Genomic DNA, 24441 nt, shown 5'->3' on the forward strand with positions numbered 1-24441 from the left:
CTCCCCAGCTTTTAAGCTGTGTCCTGTACCCCGTTCACTTGTTGCCAGGTAGATGATACGGACCCTCACGTGGCTGTCGCAGGGGGACCGAAACTCGCCGGCCCGGCTGCGCTCCCGGCGGCCCGCGCCTATTGGCGGGCCCCGCTCACGTGACCTCAGGGGCGGGGCGGCTCCCCCGCCCGCTGCCGGCTCGGCGCCTGCCGGGTAGTGCCTCACGCCCACAACGCGCGCCACGTCCCGCCTCCCGCGCCCGCCGCCGGGCCTACGATTGGCCGGGGCGGCGCCGAGCCGGCCGCGGATTGGCTGCCGGGGAAGGGTCGCGAGCGGCCGCGCGAGCAGCGGGTGAGGCAGCGCGGTGGCCGCGGCGGCGGGTGAGGCGAGGCGGGGGTGGGGGCGGCGGCGGCAGTGGCAGTGGTGGCGGCCCGTGGTTCTCCCTTTTCTCCTGGGCAGCCCCTTCCCCCTGGGCAGCCCCTCTTGGCGCGGCCGATCCCGACCGAGGGACGGTGCGGGAGGGGAAACTTGCCTGAAACCACGTACAGGCCGCTCGGGGCGGCCCTGCTCTCTCCGGGCAGGGCCGTCCCCTTTTTCGGGCCTGTCCCGGGCAGGGCAGGTGCCGAGCAGGACCGTGGAAGCGCCTCGGAGTGCTGGACCGAAGCTTTTGTTCGTGCAGGGGACCTGCAGTGATGAGAAGGTGACAGGTCACGGGAAATAATGTAAATAAAAGATGATGTGGCGATAATACGGAGGAGTTTGAGGGAAGTCTTTTAAGAACGCTTTAAAATAGAGAGTTGGCGTATAAGAGAAAAAACGAGCCCTAAGGGGTATGGTGGTTTTATTTCTCTTTTCTGTAAGCTTAAGCTTGCTTGCTTTGTGCACCTTTAGTGATACTGCTGCCGTGCTCAGGGTCTTCTGTATTGATCGTAAATAAATAACTTGTTGGGTGCGTGTTTTCATTTTGTGTAACGAGCTGTTGAAATTCCAAATACTGAGGGTGAGTAGAATGCTGAAATCAATCGTAGTGCATTGATCTCTGCCTGACATCGTCAGCAGTGCTTCATTAATATTAACATGCTGTCCTCAGAGTGCTCTGCAGCTCTTGTGAAGGCAAGACTTATAAAAATCAAGTGAATAGGAATTATGTCTTCTGATGCCCACGGGCTTTTACCTAGGTGATAAAAACGAGGCAGCTGAGTTATCTGCAGTTATAATAGACTATATTAGGTCTAAAAGTTTTGGTTACTTGTTGCTGAATGCAAATAATGTGCTTTGTAGGGCTCACTAGCTAAAATATGATTGCTGTATGTAGGAACTCGGCATTGTTAGACAGATAACTGGAGGTGGAAATTGGACATTTTAAATGCTTTTTCAGACAAACAGACCCTTTTGTTTATAAGACGTACCTGCTGTTGTCTCTCAAAGCTGTAGCAGAAAGATTGACATTCACGATCAATGAGGTGAGGAGGTCTCTCTGTCTGGCAGGGAAGTGTAGTTGTTTGGTTGTCTCTATCATGTAATACCTTATGGTCTATAGGTGTTGAAGGGTTTCACTTTCCTCTCAGTGGTGTCTAGTGCATGGTGCAGGTATGATCATTGCTGAGCAAAGGCTTTTGATTGTGCTGAAACATGGATTTTTTTTTTAATCTGACCTTAGTTGTCGAGATAGGACAGCATGAATAAAATCTGATTAATAGGGTTTTGCACATTCAGGTAAATATGATTGGGCTATATTTTTAAGAAAGCTTTAGCAACTTCTGTTGCAAATATGTGTGATTTTCAACTCCTCCTTTAAATTTCATACCAATACTAGCTTAGATTGTCCCTGTAGTATTATGTATGACTTTTATTTCTCTCTTCATATCTTTCCAAACAGGTGTTTCTGTTAGTACTAGGGTGCTTCATTATTTGTAGCTTCCACACCAAGAAACAGACTTCTGTTTCTGCTATATGACCTTTGCCAAATGCATATTTATTTTGCTTATAGCTGGCTTGTGTCAGTTTGGGACAGTCTGGTCCTTTATCCGAAGATTCATTCTGCCCATTTGGCTGTGGTGATAATGTTTTCTTTTTTGCTATATCTTCCTTTATTACTTTTTTAATAATGTTTCCTTATGGATGTAATTTTATTATATGAACTTGGGTCATATGGCAGTCTGAAAGACTGAGGAGATATGCTTGCCCTAGTTCTTGCTAAAATAAGGAGGAGCTTGGTCTTTTTGCATTTGATTTTTTAGGTGGCTGGTATTCCTTTGAACCCATGCTTCTTTGAAAATTTTATACTTCTTAGTGTTACGCCTTTTCAATTTAGAGGCTACACCTTTAATTTTTCAGATTTCATACCTTTGTTTATTCTTTGTTAAGGCTAATCTGCTCCATCAATTCCATTAAGTCATTCTCTTTTATGTCTGTATGGATCTTAAGTGAACGAGAGAAACCTTCAGTAAAAAAATATGAATAGCATATTTCTTTTAAAGAGCAAGAACTCATTTTCTGAAAGGGACTTTGACAAATACAACATTGCAAAAACTCATAGAAGAATTTCAATTTGAAAGCAGTTGCATCTGATTTCTCTTTCCTTTAATCTTTTGTGTGTAGGACTCACTAGAAAGCATGGCAAAGGGCTTGTATTTACTGCATATTATACCTTATGTATACATACTCCAGAGCTTTTATATTTATTTAATGAACTTTTTATAATTTATAAATGGTATTATCTCAGCTTTGTAGACTTGATATTTGATATGAGAGTATTGAACAGAGCCTGCAAAAGTGCTTAGGAAAAGTAGAGGCAAACAAGCTCCGGGGGGCTTGGAAATTTAGATCTCCTCATTTCTAAACCAAGGAACTGGAAAGGAAATATGAATTCCTCCATATTTCCATACCTGTAAGAAAGTTCTTCAGCATTGCTAATTTCTGGGTTTCGTTGAAATGAACCCATGAAATTCCAACCCCTTCATGCTTTATGCAGTGAAATGTAATTCTTTGTGTTACTGCTCTTTTAACATCTTGGTAATCTTGTGTATGACCATGTAATAGTTTTGCTGAGGCAGAGCAGAAGGACCATTTTTTTATGGCAACATTACTATCACTCAGGGCTCTTCATTGTAGTAATTGAGTTATAGAAATTTTTTAAAATGAAACTATTTTTACTGTAGGTAGCATCAAGAAGACAGAGGATAAATATCACAAAGGTCAATATTTTAAAAACGGTATTATTCTGTTTACTAAAAGCAATAAACATTTAACTCCTGCTTCTGAAAATGGCATGTATGCAGAACATGAGAGAAGAATTTGCTAATGCTTTCATTCTCACTGTCCAGCAGTTTCTTTTGGAATGAACCCTGTCTGTTCTTGGCACACAAACTAATTGTGAAATAGCTGAGTTTTGTGAAAAAAGGTATAGTGCAACATAGTCTGAAAAAAGATAAGTATGAAAGTTGCCTGGAGATAATTCCATAAACTCATAATCATATAAAAATATCAATCTGATATATTTAGAAGCATTTTTTCTTTTAGATAATAGATTAGCTGGAGGTTGTTCAAACATGGTGTTTTTTCTTAATGCCACAAACTAAGGAAGCTAATCCAGGAACTGGGTGGCACTCTGCACTTTTACAGACTGATTTCAGTCACTTTCTTCTGCAAAAACAGACAGACAGATCATTGACAAGAGCAAGGCATTGATGACCCCAGTCTCAGGTGCTTTAAGTATTTAGGCTACAGGAGAAACAATGACTTACAAAGTGAACTATAAATATTCATTTTACTGAAGTAGTTGTTTTGTTGAATGAATGCTCTTTTGTGTTCAGTCATCAAAGTCTTAGAACCTGGAATTATAAAGGGTCACCTTAACATTTTAGGGCAGGATAAGTGCTTTGGACTATTTCCAATGCTTTGTGTCATCAGGCTCCTTCTTTTATTCCTGGGTTTTTGGAATCCCATTGAACAAGTTTATGAAATTAATTATCAATATTTCAAAAATTGCTTTGACAAGTCTTTGAACTTTGCAAGGTGAAATTCACTAGATACTGTTGTCCTGGATGCTTAGAACTTGTCAGCATTGTATGTTATCCATGCTAACACCTGTCTGTCTTATCTGCCATTGTCAGGTGAAAACACTGAATACATACTGACTATCTGTATCACTCACTGCTTTCTTTCCTGTTACATCATGGTTGTCTCTCTTGTCTCTTACTGCTAGTTCGTGTAGGATTTCTTTATGCCTGTAAGATGGAACCCGTTTTGTAGCTTGCCTTTTTAGTTTACTACTTCACAGTTATAATGTGCTGTCATCCTCATGTTGTGCTACTTTTTTTCTACATCTGGTTTTGTGCTTTTAATTGGTTATCTTGTCAGGTTTTGTGTTGTTCTTTTACCTGTTTGTCTTTAAGTTTCTTAAACCCATGAAAACTTTTTAGACCTGCTCTGATTTCTTTGGAGGAAGTTCTAACACTCCCTTTTCACTTCTGTCTAAATTATCTCTGTTATTAGACTTGGGCGTCTCATTTGATCAGAAACAAAATCATACATTTTCTTCTTTGTCTGAAAGAAAACGTGACTCTGACTTCTTTTAAATGTATGAGCTGGCTGAAAGACCAATTTATCAGGGTACAGTAATTTCTTCTAGTCCTATCACCTGCCTTCCTCAGTCAGCCCTGTCTTTGCAGTTGCTCAGCAATACTCTCTCTACCTTTTCCTTTTTTGTTTGAATTTGTCTTGACACAGCTTTCGTTTTTCTTCCTTTGATTTCCATGCCGCTGTTGAACAAGTCTGGACTTTGGAATGAGGGGGAGTATATCACATGTAATCGCACCTTTGGAACAAGTTTCCTCTTTTAAAGGAGCATTCCTCTCTGTTTTATGTCACTGCATGCTAAAGTGCCAGATACTATGTCAAATCCAATGTGGGGCATTGTGTTCTTCCTGTTTTAAGAACACAGCAAGTGCAATGAGATCCAAGATCCATCTAGTAGGATGTGTAAGGGAAGAATAACAGATGCCTAAAGGAATAATAGATCAAGTAGATGACTGTAGCGTGTATTCGTGGCTCTTTCTAGGTCATTATTCTTCCTTATTGTTTTTCTTATAACAGTTGCACTTTTCATTTTAATCTCCTGGTGTAGATTAATAGTTTCTTCCGGCCTTAGTCACAAACAAAAGAAAATCCTGTGATGATGAGAAACTAATATTAGCTGTTTTCTAAGCCTGTCTAAAAAAAGATAACTGTAAGATTGTACTGTTTCTGCTAAGTTTCCACAAGAAGTACGTTATTACTAAGGAACTGTAAACCGTTGAAAAAAAATTGTAATGGAAACAATGATGATTTAACTATAGGGCTTGTGGGCACTTCAAGACAGCAGAGCTTTTCCATCTCCTGACTTTCAAACTTCCCAAGTACCAGTTCCTTGCTGCTACACTGCTTTAGTCATCCCTGTCTGTATATAGAGTGGCTTCAGCAAAACTGTTGTTCATACTACAAATACATTGCTCAGGGTGGATCACAGAGTGTTGTGTCCAGCCTGATACACAAAACAAAGGTAAACCTAAATCTGTGGCTTCCTTTCCTGGTTTTGGTGGCATACATTTCTCAGTGGCATCCAGGTTATGACTGGTGTAGAACACAGTTAAAGAAAAAGTACACTATTTTCACTAGAGGATAAATAATGCCATCTTAAATCAAGTGAATGGAAGTCTATATAAATTGACAAAATTTGAAATCTGCCTAATTTTTATAAACTGCTTGAATATTTTCATGTCTTACATCTACAGCATTTCCTGTCATTTTCCTGCATTAGTCATATTTTCATGTTTCCTTCTTAGCTGTAGGAAAAAGGAAGGAACAAAGCTGTCAGAGAATGTGAATCAAGAGAGGTGATCAGCTTTCTGCAGTCTGTTCCTGCATAGAAATGAGTTTTAGATATGAGTATGGCACTTCAGTCTCAGTGCTAATCCCCATCTGCAGGCATTCCATAGGGCTTGATGCTCACTTAGAGTTGTTCAATGCCATCATCTGTCCAAGCTCAAGTGAGCAATCATTTCCCCAACTTCTTAACTGTTAACTTTACAATGGCTTGGATTTCTTTCAGGTACCTGGAGGGGTCTACAAGAGAGCTGGAGAGGAGCTTTTTACAAGGGCATGTTGTGATAGAACAAAGGGCAATTGCTTTAAGCTGAGAGAGGATAGGTTTGGATTAGATATGTACCACCATGAGGGTGCTGATGTGCTGAAACAGGTTCCCAAAAAAATTGTGGGTACCCCATTCCTGTAATTTTCATGTCCAGGCTGGATGGGGCCCTGTGCCACCTGATCTAGTGCAATGTGTTCCTGCATGTGGCAAGAGGGTTGGAACTGGATGACTTTTAAGCTCCCTTCCAACTCAAACAATTCTATGATTCTATAAAAATGACACTACTAAAAAGTCTTTGTTACCTAAGACTTTTAAGTAGATGCCTTTTGAATAACTTTGTTTTGCAGGATGAGGATTTGGTGTCATCTGTCTTGTATCTAAAACTTGCTTTTTCAGGAATGTAGCAATTCTGTACATATTCCACAACATGCATCTAAACCTCTTATGTGTCTCATTTCAGAACTACTATGGAACCTTGGCAGCCTTGTAGGTTTGGAAGGCTTAAATCCAAGTTCGGAAAGGCCTTTTCCAGTCCAGATGATTTGCTGGCTGAAGCGCTTAATTAGGATGGCTTTTGAACAAATTGGATTGAACATGGATTCAGTAAGTGTTTCAAACTTCCTTTATGTTTTCAGAAAATAAGGTCTAGAAAGCACTTCATGTTTTTTAGTTTGTGCTTATCTGGAAGAACACTTGAGGTATACTCAATACTGGGATGATTCTGCATTGCTGAAAAGTCATCAAGTTTATGACTTGGACACTGAAATATTGAGTAATAAATGTGTTTAAAGTACTATGCAGTTGCTTCTGGTTTTAATAAACTGTTTACTTTATAGACACTGTTTTTCGTGCTGGACTTCCGTGTGTGTTTTGAAACTGAAGGAGAATTTAATCTTATTTTTTAACAGTGATAAAAAAATAATCTTATTTCTTGTTCTTACCTTGGAGATACAAAAAGCCCCATGAAACTGAGATGATTATAATAACTGTGCTACATTTGCCTCTTCTGTGTTATAGTTACCTCTTCTGGAGGTGTAACAGTACATAAGAGCAGTACAGCTGTGTTCTTTTCTGGGTAAGCAGAGGAATCGGCCTGCGTAGTTCTCCTCTTGGAGAATACTATATAGAAGGTTTTCTTTGAGTGCTTAGCAGAGAGAGACAGAGAGCTGCCACAGATCAACTACTCTGTCACTGGGAGCTTCCTTTAGGAAGCTATTTTGAGTACAAATGTTGACTTCAGTGCAGTAATCCCTGTAAGTTTTTGAAATTTTTTAATGTTTTAAGAATGGGGAAATCCTTAACAGCTATGTGCAGTATTTAGTCAGTATTATTGTGGTAGAACCTTTTATCAGTCTTGGGACTTTATGGAGAGCAAATTGTTTATACAGTGTAAATTAAATTTTACAAGAATCTGTATTTTAGGATTTTATTTGAATTTTGATCTGAGATTCTGTGTAACTGAAAACTCAAATTTTAAGAATATGTTGCATTATGACACTGGTAATTCAGCATTTTCAGTCTAAATAGGGAGAGGAACAGTTTTTTAATCTGTTCCTTCCCATCCTCTACTTACATCAAGCTTGTGATAACACAGTTACAGTTAAAAATGTCAGCTGTTCTGGACAACAGCAAAACACTGATGCAATAGGGGTGTATGACTAAGTAGCATTTTGTAGACTTGCTCAGCTAGTGTTTCAAGTCAACAAGAAGTTGTGTGAACTTGGTTAGAGCAGTGCTGAGACCTCAGCTCAGCTGAGCAGGGAACTGACTTTACTTGCATCCCTTGTGGCACAGTTTGCATGCAGTTTTCTGAAAATAATGTCCTGGCATATCGTGTATTACCAAAACTGAGTCATTCAGCGTTTTGGTGCACCAAGCCACTGTTGTTGAAGAGCCCCAAGGACATTTGGAAAACAGATATTTTTGAGTGCTAGTCAGAAACTTGTCTGTGGTCAGAGCAATGTCTAAACAAGTTTTGCTGCTCGTTTAAAATGCATTACATTTGTGTTGGCAATAGAGCATGTAGTCTAGACTCTCTTGCTGTTGTGGAAGTACTTCTGCAACTAATTAAACCTTCCTTTGACTGGCATTATTTGTTCCAATGCCCCATCACTTTGAGTCTCTTGCCAACAGTTCTGCTTTAATCAGAATCAGTTGTGAATAATGAGACTATTACTGTGGTGCTATTTGTTGGTGACTTGTTTTTGAAGGCCACTGATCTACCTGCTGTTTGCTCAGACATGTAAACAAACAGTAAAGTGATAGGCACAAATGTGAGGTCTTTGTTGAGGCAACCAAAATGCAGCATCAATAGACTACTCTGCATTGAAAAATTTGTGTTCAGCTTAGCAGTGTACTAAGCAAGAGAGTGTATTTTTTATAGAATGGAAAAAAATAGATCTGTGTGGATTCATGGCAAAGTTGCAGCTCTGTTGTGAGGATGTAGCATAACATATGTGCAGTGCACATTTATTTTGTCAAAATTTTTAAATTTTAGTAAAGCCAGAGGAAGGAAGAATAGAAATTATAAATAGGCAAAGTGTTTGTGTGAAGTTTGTGAAATGATCTGGGGATTAATACCATGGAACATAAATTTTCCTTTTTAGTGGAAACTTCAACATCTATGAGTAGTGATCTTTGCTTCATATATCAAAATAACCACCCATATGTTATGCACTCCCACAGCACCACTACAGTTATCATACAGGCAATATTGCCATTGCCAATCCAGAATAGCCTAGGTTTTTCCTGTTTTCTTTGTTGGGCAACCTTCTACCAGGATGTCAAGTTTGCATGAAGCTGTGATCTCTTAAGAACTAAGCTCTGGCTAGTAAATTTTTATTTACAGCCATGATTAAACACTAGCCAAGTTTTTAAAATTACCATACAATGTTCTAATTGTTTACTAACAATGTACCCTGTATTAGAGTCTTCTCATTACTCTTTTTCTTGTTTGCATTGCCATTTTGTTGACTTTGCCTGTGCTGAAGTCTTTCCTACTTCTCTCTGGGGTGTTTGCTTCTGTTCTGGCTTGTTTTGTAGTATTCTCCTAGGATTAAACTCCCATTTTACTTCCTTTCATAAGGCTGTTGTAAATTCTAAATATAACAAAAAGAAGAAAATTTAATCCCTGTTGAAACACCATAGTGGAAATGTAAATTGTAGTAGAAACAGTTACAATGAAGCCTGGTATGTTGAGCGGCTATGGGCAGTTTTCTCTAGTTGAATCTATTTTTTTTGGGCAGGGGACAAAGTTCCTTTCCTACAAAAAGTTTAATATATTTTCTCCTTTTTACTTCCCTTTGCTCTTTAATCTCACGGTTACATTTTCATATTTATTGTAGCTGACACTTACTTCCATTAAGAATAGTAGATACTATTCCTGTTTTAGAAGAGCTCTTAATTTAAAAAAAAACTTTTTTTAAGAAATGAAGAATTAAGTGATTTTATGGATTTTTAATGATTGAGTGGCTTTTCTTGAAACTCTATAAAAAGAGGTGTCTGACTGAATCTACGCTCTTTATTGTTTTGAAACTTTGAATATTATGTTTATGAAGATACTTTAGCTCCTGAAGTCTTCTGCATTACCTGATGTCTTGTTTTGTCTTTAGACTTAATACAAAGGCTGTCTTGACCTTAAGCAGCCCTAGCTGTACTGTACTGATGATGTACAATGTATTTGTGCCCATTTGGGGATAGAATGTTAGGAGTTCACTGGGACAGAATTCAGTGTATAGACGTTATATCCTACTCTAGCATGAAAGGAATTACTAAATACATTTAGCAAAAGCATGGTATGGAAGAATAAGGGAAAACTATAACAATATGATACAAAAATCAGTTCTCTTAACAGCTGGCTTCTTTATTTTTTCCCATGCAGATGCTTTGGTCAAGAAAGCCTTACGGTTCATCTCGGAGTATTGTAAGAAAAATTGGTACTAACCTCTCTCTTATACAGTGTCCAAGAGTTCGCTTTCAGGTAGGTGTTCTCAACAGCTTAGAATTTGTGTTTCGCTGTACTGATAAAGGGATTTTCTCATGGCTAGAAGGTTTGTAAAAGTAGAGTATGATAAACTAGACATAGGAGAATTAGCCTACTTAAGTTCTCTCTGCTTCCATTCCAGATTTTTTCCAAATAAGTTGGAAAAATTGTAAAAGAGAAAAATGAAACTTATTTATATAAACAGTACTTATAAGCTAGGCTTAAGAGGCATGTAAAAATGAACAGTATTAAAAATACATGGGAAAATAAACAACTTTATCAGAAATCAAAAAATTGGTAACAAGATAACATGAGTACCCTGTTTGCTTTTGTATAAAATACAAGGCTAGCACTGTGTAGGTGAAAGGGTAGGGTAAAGAGCAAGTGCAAAAGCTTAAGAAAGAGAAAACCCATGATTTCTATAATGAGTCTTTCAGGAACAGATGGGAAAGTGGAAGCTGTTACACATAATCTCTTCAACTCTGGTGTTAGGGGTAGGGGTGGATATAGAATTGGAGAAATTTAGTGTTTGAAATTCAAGCAGAGAGAGGAATGTTTCGTGGGCTGAGCAAGGGCGGGGAGTGTAAAGATGAATGGAAGGAATCAGCTGCCACACTAAGATAAAGTAATTTCCACACTGCTAAATTTTTCAATGTTTAAATTAATTTCTTTATCATAAATTAAATGTATGAACAATATTTAGACTTGAATTACAGTAGCGAAACGAGATAGTTCAGATTACCATAGAAGCCTTATTGGTGTGATAGTAAAAGCCATGCTAACATTTTGCCTCTCTTAAAAAATTACATTGAGAGAGCTGGGGGCAGCCATCTCGCATTTTTAGTGGCTTGCTGAAAAAAAATAAAGGGATGTGGGGTTTTGTGCAGGTAAGGACAACAAATGACATGCTGGATTAAACTTTTGAATATATAATTAGTAGGTGTTTTGCCAGCAAGAAAGCTCCCTGTGCCTCAGATTTAAAAGGTAGTGAAGTTCTGTGTGTCTGATTTTCTGTACTGTAAAGGCCGTACAAGGGAGGATGATGCTTGTTTGCAGATAGTATAATACTGACTTTTCTTAATGTGGTACATAAAAGAATACATTTTTGGTTTATGTTCTTGCAAGGAATGGTAAGATATATCTGAGGAGTCTGTTCCTGATTATTTTTAGTGTTTAAGCAAATAAATACATAAATATGTTTTGGTAGTGATTCTGTTAAAATAAATATAATGTTTGCCTCTTGGTACCCTTAAAGAGACATTCTTTCAGCTTTGTGTGTACACTAAATAAGCATTCACCTTCCATGAGATGAAAGGAAAGGATCCTGAAAACAGAAGAACAGTTGTGAGAGTTGATTTAATTAGAAATAGGAATTTCTAAATTTGAGCCTTGAAACACATTAAAATTTATATGGTTTGTGCAGACTATAAGCTATTTTAATATATAAATTGCTGAACATGTTAAGTGTGATGCTAACATCTGTTTTTTGTGTCTTTATCTCAGCATTAAGATTCTGTAGTGAAGTTCAATACTGATCTCAATCGTTTTCGTGCTGTTGCAACTGATGCTTTCCTATAGCTGTCTCTTCCTCTTTCTTTCTTGCCAGCTTTAGCTCTGTTATGAAAGGACCATGAACTGAACCTTGCTGTAAGTCATTCTATTTAAAAAAACAGATCAAATCTTACTTGCATCATCTGAGGGTGCATGTATGTAATCAGTGTTTCTAACCCCAGAGCAGCAGACTTTCCACAGGTCCGTGTTTTCCTTATGATAAATGGATGAGACTCATTGAAAGAATCTCTCTGTAACGTTCATACTTACCTTCTAGCATGTTTTTGCTCAGCTAGTCTGAAAAAATAATAGTAGCCAAACATTTTGATTTTTGAGGTCTACTGACTGTGGATCTTGTCATAGTCAACATTTAAATTAACTGCTAAATACTAAAATGCTGCTTACATATTCAGTAAGAGGTGGCAAAGCTTATGTACCTTATGTACTCTATATAGCATGAACAAATGAAAATAGTTCATATAGATCTTTCGTGTGTCATATTTTTTAGATTTATATGTAGTCTTTAGGAGAAAATAAAATTAAACTTACCAGTATAGCCTAGGTAGATTCAACCAAACCTAGAGTAGTGTCTCTCAAGATAGCATCCTTCAGCTAGAGCATCTCTGTTTTAGTCCCATGTTTCTCCTGTCTGATGGATATGTGATCACTCGGTGGAAGTCTGCTAATAAATTGGTGTGCATGTAACAAACATCTGAATTTACTGGGCTAATTTAAAAAATCACAGCAAATTTGTCTTACTTGAAGTGTTTCCAAATTTTAACACATAACTGTATTAGTATTTTGAAACAAGAGGTTTTCATTCTGTCCTCAAGTGTATAAAAATATCTCTGCTGCTTTGCACTTCCTGGAGCAAACAAAAGAGCAGGGAACCTTCCCTGCTCACTGCCGAGCAGCGTTTCCGTAGTGTAGTGGTTATCACGTTCGCCTAACACGCGAAAGGTCCCCGGTTCGAAACCGGGCGGAAACACTGGTGAGGCTGACTCTTTCTTTCTTGGGGAGTTGCACTCGGTGATTCTTTATGTGTCCCTTCCAACTCGAGGTGCCAGAGCAGTACAGTGTGTGTAGTCTTCAGAAATCCATGATGGGTCTGCAGCCCTCAGGCGTGTCTGTGTGTGCAGCATACATGCACGCCAAGGTATAAAGCCTGTGAAGGAAGAAGTGGGGGAAGCAACTTCACAGTTTCCAGAGAAAGAAAAGCAGGCTACGGCACCGATTCATTTGGTTCCTGCCATTCAGTAGAACTGGGCCTCTGTTTTCAGTACCTTGTTCTCTATTTTAGGTGCTGGCAGAGCAGTTGTTCAGGTTTTCTTCAGCTGGGATTGACTGGAGGAATAGGGTAGTGACAGAGGTATTTACAGGCAGGTTAAGGTTTTGAGAGATGGGTATTGGCTTTTCATCTTTAAATTAAAGTAAAAATCTTGCATTAACTTGAAATTCAAATTCCACTGCTGAGGAAGGCTTTGTTGTTTTTAAGGATGGAGAAAAGGAACATCTGTATATGGGGTAACAAGCAGATTCTGTTTACATATAAATATGAATTAAAATTAAGAAGAAAATTTTATCACAATATAACAGAAGGCTTACTACTAAATCTTGGATTAGAAGTTATTTATCTCATAATGCAGGAATTTTGGCAGTGGTAACTATATTCCTTACTGTTGATTTGGAAAATTATTTTTGATTCAAGTATGTGTAGTGCCTTTATTTAAAAGGTTTCAACCTTTTGATGGTAATATTGATGCCGGAAAAATCTGTATCACCTGTAAGAAGTGGCTAATGTATTACAGATTTTTTTTAATTACCATTAACATTAAAACAAATGCTGTGGTCTTGAAAATTTCTATTCATTTTTTAAAAGAAAAATGCCAAGGAAGCCTCAAACAGGAGAAATCCTAGCGTGCAATATAGTATTCTCTAGACTGCTTTAAAGAGAGGCAGACTGTAATGGTATTAGGCACAACTGTTAATGTGATAAACATATTACCATCTGTGCTGATGCTACCTGGAAAAAACCCTGTTGTTTCCAAATGATCTGATGGTGCCAATACACACTCCTGATAAAGACTCTCATACAAGTGAGAGTGTGAGGTGGAGGCAACTAATCTCAATTTCTACGGCTGTTTGCAACAGCTCCTGGGGAAAAAAACAGTCCTAAGCCCACAACTTTTCTCTTCCTGACACTTCTGTATCAGAGGCTACTACTAAAATACATGTGGATGTTCTTCTGAAACTGTTTCACCTCATCCAGGCTGCAGTCCTACTGTGATAGATCTGCTACAAATTTATTAATGCTAATAGATTAATACTAACATTTCATAGTAGTTTGCTTTTACAGAGTGGGGTTGCCTTGAAAACAGACCTAATTGCTAATGGGCTGGATGCAGACTGTCCTCACAGACTGGCACCTACTGCCACCATCTTTGTCAGTATTGCTGGCCACAGGCAGCACTTGAGCAGCTGCAACAACTCATGCAGATTTGGCTGTGGGTTTGTTGGTAGTGTTGGGTTAACAGCTGGACTCAGTGATCTTAGAGGGCTTTTCCCACCTTAACCATTCTGTGTTTCTATGGAATACAAGCAAAAGCTGGGGCATTGGAGATACAGAACTCAAGGTGAAAGACTGAGCAGAACAAATTACTGAAAGTTGTTTCAGTCACTTTTATCTGCTGAGATACAGGGCCCAGGCTGCTCAGGAGTCCAGTGACTGAACACATGCCCTCATCTGACCTGAGGAAGCAGCCAGTATTTCAAAATAGGTTTGAAACCATTTTGTTGAGTTGTGACTATGGACCAAGCATTGATGGTCCAAACAATTTTTCAAATCACCATTCAGGTCACTTAACTGGAAATTGAAGAAAGGTTCCAGTCTCTGAAGCTTTGCTCACCTTTGGCTTCAAACAGCTGTAAAGTTAATGGCCATGCTGGAAAATGGTCCCTTTGTTTGGCATGTTGTAATGGCACGTAATATATTATGTTATGATTGCATCCTACCTCTCACTCAAAGTCTTTGTGATTACTAAGCTGGTAGAATTGGCTTTTTGCCTGGTTTTGGGGTTGCTTTGCTTGTTTGCTTTTCCCCCTGTGCAATGTACATACTTCCTGTACAGAAATTTGGAGGTTGAAGGGAAGGGGAAACTTTGGCAGAATTTCACTTTAAAAATAATACTAAATCAGAGCAAAATACTTAAGAAGAATTGGCAATCTTAATGTCTTTTTTTAACTACTGGTCATTAATGTAATTTTAAAACATAGTATTTGAGTTAGTATAGAAAACTGTGTGAGAATATTGCTGGTTTGTCTTAAAGGTAACAATTTGCATTGGATTTTTGGTGTTCATTAGCATGATGTGATGGTATATGTAGTTAGCCATGAACTTCTGCAGCGTGTCCAGCAGAATGGATTGAATAGTTTGAAGTCAGTGAAATGGTTCTGGACTGAGCACAGGACAGAAATAAGTGTTTCAAGTCTACAGATGTGTTTTGTGCATGTGTGTGTTAATAGTTACATGTATCCTCAGTAGAAGTACTGGGTAACATAAATGTGACTTGAGCTGTGAGTATTGACTCTAAAACCTTTAATCTTGCCTTTAAAATTTAGCTTGTGTCTCATGTCACGGAAGGAAGCAGTCCTGCTCAACTCAGAGAAGATGCTGTGGCCTCCTTTGCTGATGTGGGATGGATTGCTGAAGAAGAAGGTGAAGTCTCTACAAGGCTCAGGTATATTTCTGAAATCTTCTCTCTGAACTTCCAAACTGAGAAGAAGAAAACAATTCTCTCCAGTGACAATCTACTGTGCATTACAATTACAGAGAGCACTTGAATGCTGGGAGAAGAGACAGAGATAGGGGTCTGGAAAAGAAGTAGTTGAGGTTAGACTAATAAGATTGTGAAACTAAGACTTATTGGAAAACATACAGGAGGTTGGCATTATACAAGAAAGACTCTGGATTTTATTTATTTATGTATTACAAAGAAGTGCACACAATAGCTTCAAGCAATGAAAATGCCTGCTGTGCTATGGCACAATTGCTAGCAGTGATTCTCCAGTTCTCCTGAGATTGTCATTACCATGGGGCAGTGAACTGTACAGCTTCCTCATTAGCAGCAATGGTCATTCTGGCAATCCAGTAATTGGCACATTGTTTTTCACCTTTCTGGTTAAGGCTTCGCAGTCTGCTAAGTACATGAAAAATTTGTGGTTTGTGTTTCACACCTTTAATCTTCATAACAAAACCTGGCAGGGAAGCATGTGAGCACCTGTGTCCAGAATGATGGGATAGGTACTGCTGTGTTGGACCAAGGGTTCTACACAGCACTGTCATTACATGAAACAGTCTGGCTGAAGGGATGAAGTTCTCTATTCCATTCTATTCAGGTTGCTGCTCAGACTGTCCAGAAATAAAAGTACAGTTTTGTTGTGCAGAAGAGGTTTTTCTTCTAAACAAACTAATCTGTCAGAGAAGGGCACAGATTGTTGGCTTCAGAGATTACAGGAGGATACTGTTCTTAATTTGAAAGCATAAAATAGGTTAGTAATGACCTAGATGCCCTCCAACATGACTTGCTACAGTGAAGCTTTGCGTAACAAACATTCTGGCACTGCCACATTAATTTCACAAACTCAGAGGGGAGTCACAGAAATCAGCACTTGCTTGGGAAACACTATTCCTGAAGTCTTTTTAGTACAAAGGAAATTAACTGTCCGATACTACTTTTGTTTGCACAGAAGTATTTTGTTTAAGAATTGAACTTGTAAAGCTATTACATTTAATGGAGACAACAGGGAGAATGGCTCCTTGGTGCTTCAAAGAACCTATTACAGAAGATGTAGGACTGCATATTTGCTGAAATGTCTGCATGGGAGGGGGGGAGCAGGGACAGATGGATGTGGGATGGGACTAAAATAATCCTGCAGATACATAGTGACCTTAAGGCAAACAGCTTATGATGGAGCACGGGAAGTGAATTACTTAGCAAATACGAGTATTTCAGTGTGCACTGTTTATTACGTCTGTGCACAGTATTAGTAGTGGAGCTGGTATGCATTAGGTGTTTTCCAGGCATTTGAAATTCTCTGTTTCGACAGGATCACATAGGTGTTACTGTTAAATATTTATCCACTGTAAAATTTAGTAAACAGCCTTGCAGACATAGTTTTTTTTCCTGTGAATACAGTTTTATAGAGGAAGCAACTAAATGACAAATCATTTTTCCTCTACCCCTAGTCAGAGCAGTAGTGACAACTACGGCATAATATTTTCCCATAGTGTTAGATTCCAATCAAGACATCTCCTTAAAACTCTTCTACTGCTCTGAGCAGAAAATACCTTTTGTTATTTAGCTATTCTGCTCCTTCAAAGAATTTCTGGAAGTCAGGTTTTAAGGAGTGAAGAGACCACTGTGTCCTTAGACCTTACGTGGGGAGAGCAGGGAGGTGGCTGCTATAGGAGGTATCCTGTTCTCTGCTTTAGTTGCTCTCTATTCCTGTCTAGATAACAACACCTAAATTTCATCATGCTTGATAATATTCAGTTCTCCTTGATCAAATTTCTGCAAGTTCTGCAAGCTGTGCTGATGGTTTTTGTCATTGTCATAGAAGACTTAAATGTGTATCTTATCCTGGTTTGATGTGGTCAGAGCACAGGGCTTGTTCTTAAATCTTGGCTCTTGCTTTGGGTCTAGCACAACTGCAGATCTAACATGGTGAGCACCCACAGTAGCTTCATCCACAAATCCAGAGTGATGGGGCACTTGGGCTGAGTTAGCCTGGAACCATTCTACCCATTTCAAAAAGTGCTTTTCTGAGCCCCTGTTCTCACTCTCCTCTTTAAGTAAACCATGGAATTCTGGCATGCCTGAGAAGTTTGGGGATTGACATTTTGGAGAATTGAGGTATTAAGTACGTGGCCACATTTTGTATTTTAAAGTTTATGATAATTTGTTCATCAATCCTTATCAATCCATCAAACCTTATCAATTCTACTTGCAGAATCATAGAACAGCTTGCATTGGAAGGAGCTTTTAAAAGCACCTAGTCCAAGCCCCCTGCGATGAGCAGGGACATCTTTAACTCAATCGGGTTCCTCAGATTCTTGAGATAAATGGTTTTAAAATGCTGGTGTCCTTATAAGGGCTTATTGGACTTGTTTGAGCAGATGCTCAGTAATGCCTCAGTTTAACATGGCTTGAGCTTTGGTGGGTATTATGGGAAGGTGACATAGCTGCATTTTCTTGTGAGAAGCAGAGGGAAGGTCACAGACTCTTGAAAACTTTATGAAATTTTCTTCTCTCTAGTTCTAAATATTGTGTTAGAAAACTAGATATGAGACCCTTTCTCATCAACTGACAAGCAGTCTCTGCATCACTAAGCTGTTTCATGTATTCCATATTTCCCAGTGCTGCTGAAATTGAAAAATTAAAAAAAAATTAAAAATTCAGAAATCCAAATACTACAAAAAAATACCTTGTGGTAACTAAGAGACTCTTCTTTCTTCAAAGGAATCAACTGCAAATGGCTATTTGCTGCCCATGGGGAAAGATGGGGAAAAATAACATTTAAGGGAAGAAAAATCTTAATTCAAATAAAATAGACAATAGGTTTGAGGCAGAGAAATAGATTAGGATAAGGGGAAATGTATTCCTTTTTTTTGTGGAAACCAAGGATTCTACAAAACGCTGTCTGGGGGAAGAGAAGGAGCACAGCTCGTGATGTAAATTAGAAAGGATGTGAAGCTCTTATTTACCTTAAACTATTTAAGGTCTTCATGGAAGTGATTTTTATAGAAACAGTTCTGAAGTCAGGTTTTCAACTTGTACCCCTGATTTGTAGGTAGCATTGGTTTAGTTTTTGTCTATTTCAAAGCCTTTAAAATACATTATGATATTTTTGTTACAGATCAGAAGTTTGGTCAAAAACAACCCAGCCTCTTCCAGGCGAAGCACATCCTTCCAGGAAGTCCCCACACAGACAAACGTCCTTGCAAAGCCCGTCAGGAGAGGAACCCGTGCCCAGGAGTGCGGTGATGGCAAACGAAGAAGCACTACAGAAGATCAGCGCCCTAGAAAATGAACTGGCCTCTTTAAGAGCACAAATAGCCAAAATTGTAACCTTGCAAGAACAGCAGAACTTGACAACAGGTATTAAATTTGCTTAGCAAAAATTACTTACTGAATATGTTCCTTTTGTAATTATTATTGTGCTAATTCTTTTTTGTGAGTTACTGCAGCACCAAGCACTTCTCCATATTGTTTTGGTTAGTTTGGCACAATAACCAGGGGGTACAGAATAGGTCTTGAAGACGAGTGACTTGCCAGATTTTCTGTATTTTTTAGTATTCCTAAAGTCTTCATGTTTGTCTGTAAATCTGCCAGAGTTCTGAATCTGTGAATGAGTAAAGAAGTATTAAACAGCTTTCAGAGCAAAGCTCATGATAAACATGATGGCTTAAACCAAACTAAAAGAATGTAACTTAATTACTGACACTGAAGTCTTTCCCTTCAGTAAAGAAATAGGCTCTCTGATATCATTAAGTATTCATACAAGATGCTAATTATGCTTTTGGAATATGTAATATACATCTCAAGTAACAGAAAAGGCAATTAATTGTTTACTGCAATCATCTCTGGGACCAGACACATTGTCCATATGGAACCAAAAGTGGTGCACTGTTTCTGGTAGCAAACAGAATAATTCTTTTCCTGAATTTCTTTCTCCTCTTTCCACCACCTCTGACTCCTTTCAGTTTTAAGTCTTCAAAGATTAGCAGGAGATGGCCCTTGTTGGCTGCAGATGACAAGTATTTGGTTGTCACTCTTTCCTAAGGTCACTTAACAAGTACAGCTTTGCCTATGTTTGTGTATAAAATCATATTCTGATTTTTCAGATGCTCCTTTAGCTGTTAACTGATAGCAGTTACTTAGTTTTTCCTGAACTGCTCATATTCAAAACTGTGAAATAGTTTCAAGGATCACCTGGTATCACTGGAATTTTAATTAGTGGGTGGGAAGGTGGGGACATGTGAAATAACTATAAACTTACTTTGATTTTTTTCCTTTTACCTGTATTTATTAGGGAAATTAAATTTTATTTTACCATCTTTACCTCCCTCTTCTGGTAGAACATGGTAATGACGCTGTGTGTTTGCCTTCAGGTACACGGAGTAGACTCTACTCTTTTATCCCTGTAAATATCTTTACAGACTTTATACTCCAAGGCTCAAAACTCTGGTTTGATCTGATTTTTCCCTTTGTTTTTTAAAGGTGCAATTAAACAGAGGTTTCTTCATTTATTTGTCAGGTTATTACTGAGAATATATTTATAACAACTATTTTTACCTAAAGTATACATGGAACTCAAAATCAAGGTTATTGTGAGATTCTCTATGAGTAGAGACAGATAAGTAACTGGCCTAAAAATCCTCAATCTCAGACAGCTAGAATAAGCTTTAATTTAAGCACTGTTTGAGCTCTGAAATTTACATTTAAAAATCTTGTACAGTAATTCCTTATTTGTGATGATAAGTTGGAAGAATCGCTGCTCCTGTGGCAGATTGTGACTTCTAGTTCAGTAGCAGCCTCTGAGAAGAAAGGGAAATACCGGTAACATTATGGCAGAGAACAACTAAAAGATGTGTGGTGTCGGTCCCACTGTAGTAAAGACACAAATGCACCTGGGATTAGGACTGGAATTGCAAAGGATGCTTTTCAAGAAGGATTTTCATGTGGTTTTTTAGCTGAGTCTGCTTAGGTGGTTTAGGAATGAAGAAGTTACGTGACAATCTAAAGGTGGCAGAGGGGACGCAGTTGACGTTACTGCAGTGATTTTCTCACCTGAGTATTTGTGACATGTGAAGGGGAAAGTAAACTGACTTGTAATGCATGTTTTATTTGTAGTTGGGTCAAGTCCACTTGCTTCAGCTGCTGTCCCTGTTCCACCACCACCGCCGCCACCACCTCCTCCTCCTCTGCCTCCACCCCCTCCCTCAGGTCTGGATCGGAGTAAGTCTGCAATTGATCTCATTAAAGAGAGGAAAAACAAAAAAATGAACGCTGGCCAGAATGTGGTGGAAAACGGCCCAAAGAAGCCTGAAGTACCAAACATGCTAGAAATCCTCAAAGACATGAACAGCGTGAAACTGCGCTCGGTAAAAAGGTAATAAATGTCAATGTACCAAGATTGGCGTTAGTGATTTGTTTCTATGACTCAAAACTATTCCAGGGTGAGACAGATGCTGATGCCATTTTCTTTTCTAGACCCTTAGAAGGTACAAAATCTAAAGTGTCTCAGCCTGCAGATCCTGCATCATTAATAGCAGAAGCTCTCAAAAAGAAATTTGCTTATCGATACCGAAACGATAGCCAAGAAACAGAAAAAGTGATTCCAAAGGCTGAAACAAAGACACAGAGTGAGGTGCTGGTGAGTACTGTAATTCTGAACACATCCTTGGACTAAATTCTAGTTGCGCAAACCTACTTATGTCTTTCTGCTAACATATGTAGATGTTACACAAGTCAGCATGTCTGTCCCCAAAACCCTGTGAAGCACTACTGATGTGCCAGGACTTTTGGCAATCATATATTTTTAGTGGCAATCTTATCTTTGTGCACTGTCTTGGCCCAACCTTTAAAAAGTCCTGTTACAGTTTTGTTATTTTTTTAAAACAAAAATGTTTTCTGTTGCCACAAGCATCTGATATTCAGAAAACCATTGCTAAGGGCTCCCATTGATTCCAGTCTGAACTGAGTTTGCCTGGTACTACCAACCTTAACCATTCAGCTGGTGCAGGTGAAACTTTGAAGCAAGATCCTGAAACATGTCAGACATTCCTAGGAATCTGGAAAACAAATTGTTCAGAATTCCTGCTGGATTGTGGTTCCTTGGTATAGGGAGTTTATTCTAATAATGGGAAATGCTGAGTATATGAAAGTAGTTTCTTTAGTGTGAGAATGTTAAAATGAAATTGTATTTAAAGTCCACCTCCTGGCACAAGTTATTAACGGTCTCTAGTTTATTTCAGATGGTTGGTTTTTAAGCAGTGAACATTTAAAATACAAATATCTATCAATGTACACTTAAAAACCAGCCTGGTATAGTTCAGTTTTGCTTGTCAGTAATCCTTGAAGCCTTGTGCTATGGAAACAGAGAGGAAGAGTAAACAGGGATTTTTCTTCATTTGTGCAGTCAAAAGAAAATGCACATAAAAGTCCAAAAGCTGGCTCTGCTCTGAATTAAGTTTTAAGGAAAATAACATTTCCACACGCCACAAATCTCAGGACTTTTGAGTACATCAGCTAATTAATGTTGACTTACTTGCATTTTGACCTCTACTGTTTTATTTCTGTAATGTTCAAGCTGTTCTTCTCAACTAAAAGGCTAGATATTTCCCAAGAATTAATCACATCTCCTCAGCATCTCTCATGCATTAAGAAGAACATGAGTTGGCAGTGTTTACTCACACAGGGTTTTTTCCTTATTTTCTAGTTTTGAAATTCAGTCTACCTTTTGAGGTAAAGGATCATCAAATCTTCAGGAGCTAAGAAAGTTTAAGGTTTTCATTAAATGATAGAATGTTGATCCATAATAAGCTAATAAAACCTGTCCATCAGTTTCTTACCAGTATCTAACTTTGTTAGATCAGACTTGTATGTGTCTTTCTGTGACAGTTTTGAAAAGGACTTGTACAGAAATGCAGGGTGGAGTAAGAGCAGAAGCACTGTTCACCGGTTCTAGAGAAGTTGGTTGTCACGGTGTAACATTAACTGTGTCTGTCTCCTTATTTTACTGTGGTAGACCAAAGTGCCTCCAGCCCTGCTCCAGCAGGTCGTTGGCTCCCTCCTCTGAGCAATTTCAGTTGTTGCTAACACCAAGTTTTCCTTCACTTTGTGACATCCACATGCAGAGAAGCAGGGTGATAAAGGAAATTATTTCTGCCCAAGTTCTGCTTTTACTACTTGGATAGATAGTAGTTCAACGAGGGTTCTGTTGAAAGCAATCTGAACATGTTTCTGGTTTTCTTTCCAGTTTGGACCACACATGCTGAAGTCTACAGGAAAAATGAAGACTTTAATTGAAAAATCTTAGTGTTAAAGATTATTCTGCAAAAGACTGTTAAGCTGCTTTGTATAAAATATTTTATGTTGCAAATAGCACTAGTACTGAGCGGTCTCTTTCTTACAGCACAGAAAGACCTAATGTGAAATGTAGAAATGAGGCACTAAAACATGTTTGTATGTATGTGATTTATCAGAGGGAATGAATTGGACCATTATACTCAGGTATTAATTTTATATCCCAGCCTGGCTTTCCACTCAGATTTATGTGATGGGTTTAGTTTCTTAACACTAAGTTATATATACAACATTTTTTGTGCATAACTGACCAACTTAAAAATTTGTGTACATGTTATTAATGACGGTGATACACCCTTAAGTTAATACCAGTTTTATGTGAGCTCTACCTATAATTTGCACTACAATGTGTAATTTGATACTGAAATCTTCATGTTGAAGTCTTTCTTTTAAACTTAACTGTAGCAAATTTTTAGCCCAAAGAAAATCTGGAGGCACTCTGCTTCTTACTGAAACAAAGTGAAAACTTGAACCTGCTGCAGAGGTCACCTAAATTTTACATAGTAATATATTTTTGTGCAGGGTTTTTTGTTTGTTTCTCCTGAGCTTGCAAGGGTAAGAGAGTAAAACCTGCTTGCATTGTCCTGTGGCCATTATAAAGAGTAAAATCATGCTGTGGGAGCCTCTGTCAGTAGGTAGTCAAGGGAATTTGAAATAGTCGGATAGCAGCAGATTAATGTGTTAATTAGCAAAAAGTGGTGTAGATAAGAAAACAAAGGTATAAAGTACTGTGGGGTGCAAGTTGCCAAAAGCAGCTCATCTCTGCTGCTCTAGGAGGTGCTCACGGACGCCTCCCCAACTTGGCTCCCTGGCTTTCTGGCAGATGGGGCTTGCACGAGCCCTCATGGCCCTGTTTGCTGGGAAGAGATGGGATAATGGGAAGCCCTTCTGGGGCCTTGATGCAGCAGCCATTTCCTGCCACACCTGTACCAACCACCTGAGCTCATGTCTCCAGTCACAGGTGTAGAAAGGCCCAAGCTGAAAGTACAAGTCAGGGTGAAAATAGCTGTTCAGGAACCAAGAGCTGCCGTTGAGGTGCACACTGAAACAAAGCCATGGTTTGCTCTGACCATGGATGAGCATTGAAAAAGCTGAGCCTGGGTATTTTTGGTGCTCTAAGCTGATCCTGGCTACTGGGACAAGTACAACTGCCTCTCTGGGAGCTTCTGTTTCCTAGGAAAACGCAAAAGCAGCAATTCTTTAATAAAGACAGCTGAATGGCTCTGACAAGGCTACTGAAGATGAGGAAGCTTTGCTGCTTATAACTGGAATGTAGGTTGTACACAGAGGAGGATCTTTGTTTTCTGGTGTGGTACTTGAAATGGTGTTAATATGTACACAATGTAACTTCCTTCCAAAGTGCTCTGCCATCAGTGCTACTGATTGGTCATTCAATCCTTCAGGTCTTTTAAGTGCCTTTAAAACACCTTTGTGAAAGTTGACTTCGGTTTTAAGTTTTGTATTTTATGCTCTATTGCCACTATGTAAAATTAAAAGCAGATAAAATAAAAATGGCATATTTGATTTGTGGTACTCTACAAATGATAGCAGCCACAATAATGTTTCTGTTACAGTGACTATAAATCATCTAGTGACAGGCTCCTTGCATCTCCTCCAGGGCTGGTTTGCTTACCTTG

At 38.8% G+C, this 24441-nt stretch overlaps 1 protein-coding gene and 1 non-coding gene across 6 annotated transcripts; both read left to right on the forward strand.

Annotated features, from left to right (window-relative positions):
- Positions 1 to 211: 211 nt before the first annotated feature.
- On the forward strand, positions 212 to 24329 carry MTFR1 (mitochondrial fission regulator 1). Of its 5 annotated transcripts, none has more exons than XM_058831022.1 (8): positions 212 to 342; positions 6585 to 6727; positions 10005 to 10103; positions 15276 to 15394; positions 18573 to 18814; positions 20570 to 20828; positions 20930 to 21092; positions 22698 to 24329. In XM_058831022.1, exons 2-8 carry the CDS (start codon positions 6662 to 6664, stop codon positions 22755 to 22757), a joined length of 1008 nt encoding a protein of 335 aa, XP_058687005.1. In that variant the 5' UTR covers positions 212 to 342; positions 6585 to 6661; the 3' UTR covers positions 22758 to 24329. The 5 variants fall into 5 exon arrangements, with proteins under 5 accessions (XP_058687005.1, XP_058687004.1, XP_058687003.1 ...); XM_058831021.1 differs by having other exon boundaries at positions 308 to 371; XM_058831020.1 differs by lacking the exon at positions 212 to 342 and adding an exon at positions 378 to 821.
- Positions 12573 to 12645, forward strand: TRNAV-AAC (transfer RNA valine (anticodon AAC)). The gene has a single exon. It is a non-coding gene; the product is annotated as a tRNA-Val (tRNA).
- Positions 24330 to 24441: the final 112 nt, after the last annotated feature.

This window comes from Poecile atricapillus, chromosome 2 (assembly GCF_030490865.1).
Source record: "Poecile atricapillus isolate bPoeAtr1 chromosome 2, bPoeAtr1.hap1, whole genome shotgun sequence".
NCBI lineage: Eukaryota > Metazoa > Chordata > Aves > Passeriformes > Paridae > Poecile > Poecile atricapillus.

Bases quoted from the DNA above. Each gene is read 5' to 3' on its own strand.
- MTFR1 (XM_058831022.1), top strand. From the start codon at position 6,662: ATGATTTGCTGGCTGAAGCGCTTAATTAGGATGGCTTTTGAACAAATT. The intron at 18,815-20,569 runs GTATTAAATTTG...TTTTATTTGTAG, and splicing joins ACAGCAGAACTTGACAACAG to TTGGGTCAAGTCCACTTGCT. The intron at 20,829-20,929 runs GTAATAAATGTC...TTTCTTTTCTAG, and splicing joins AAACTGCGCTCGGTAAAAAG to ACCCTTAGAAGGTACAAAAT.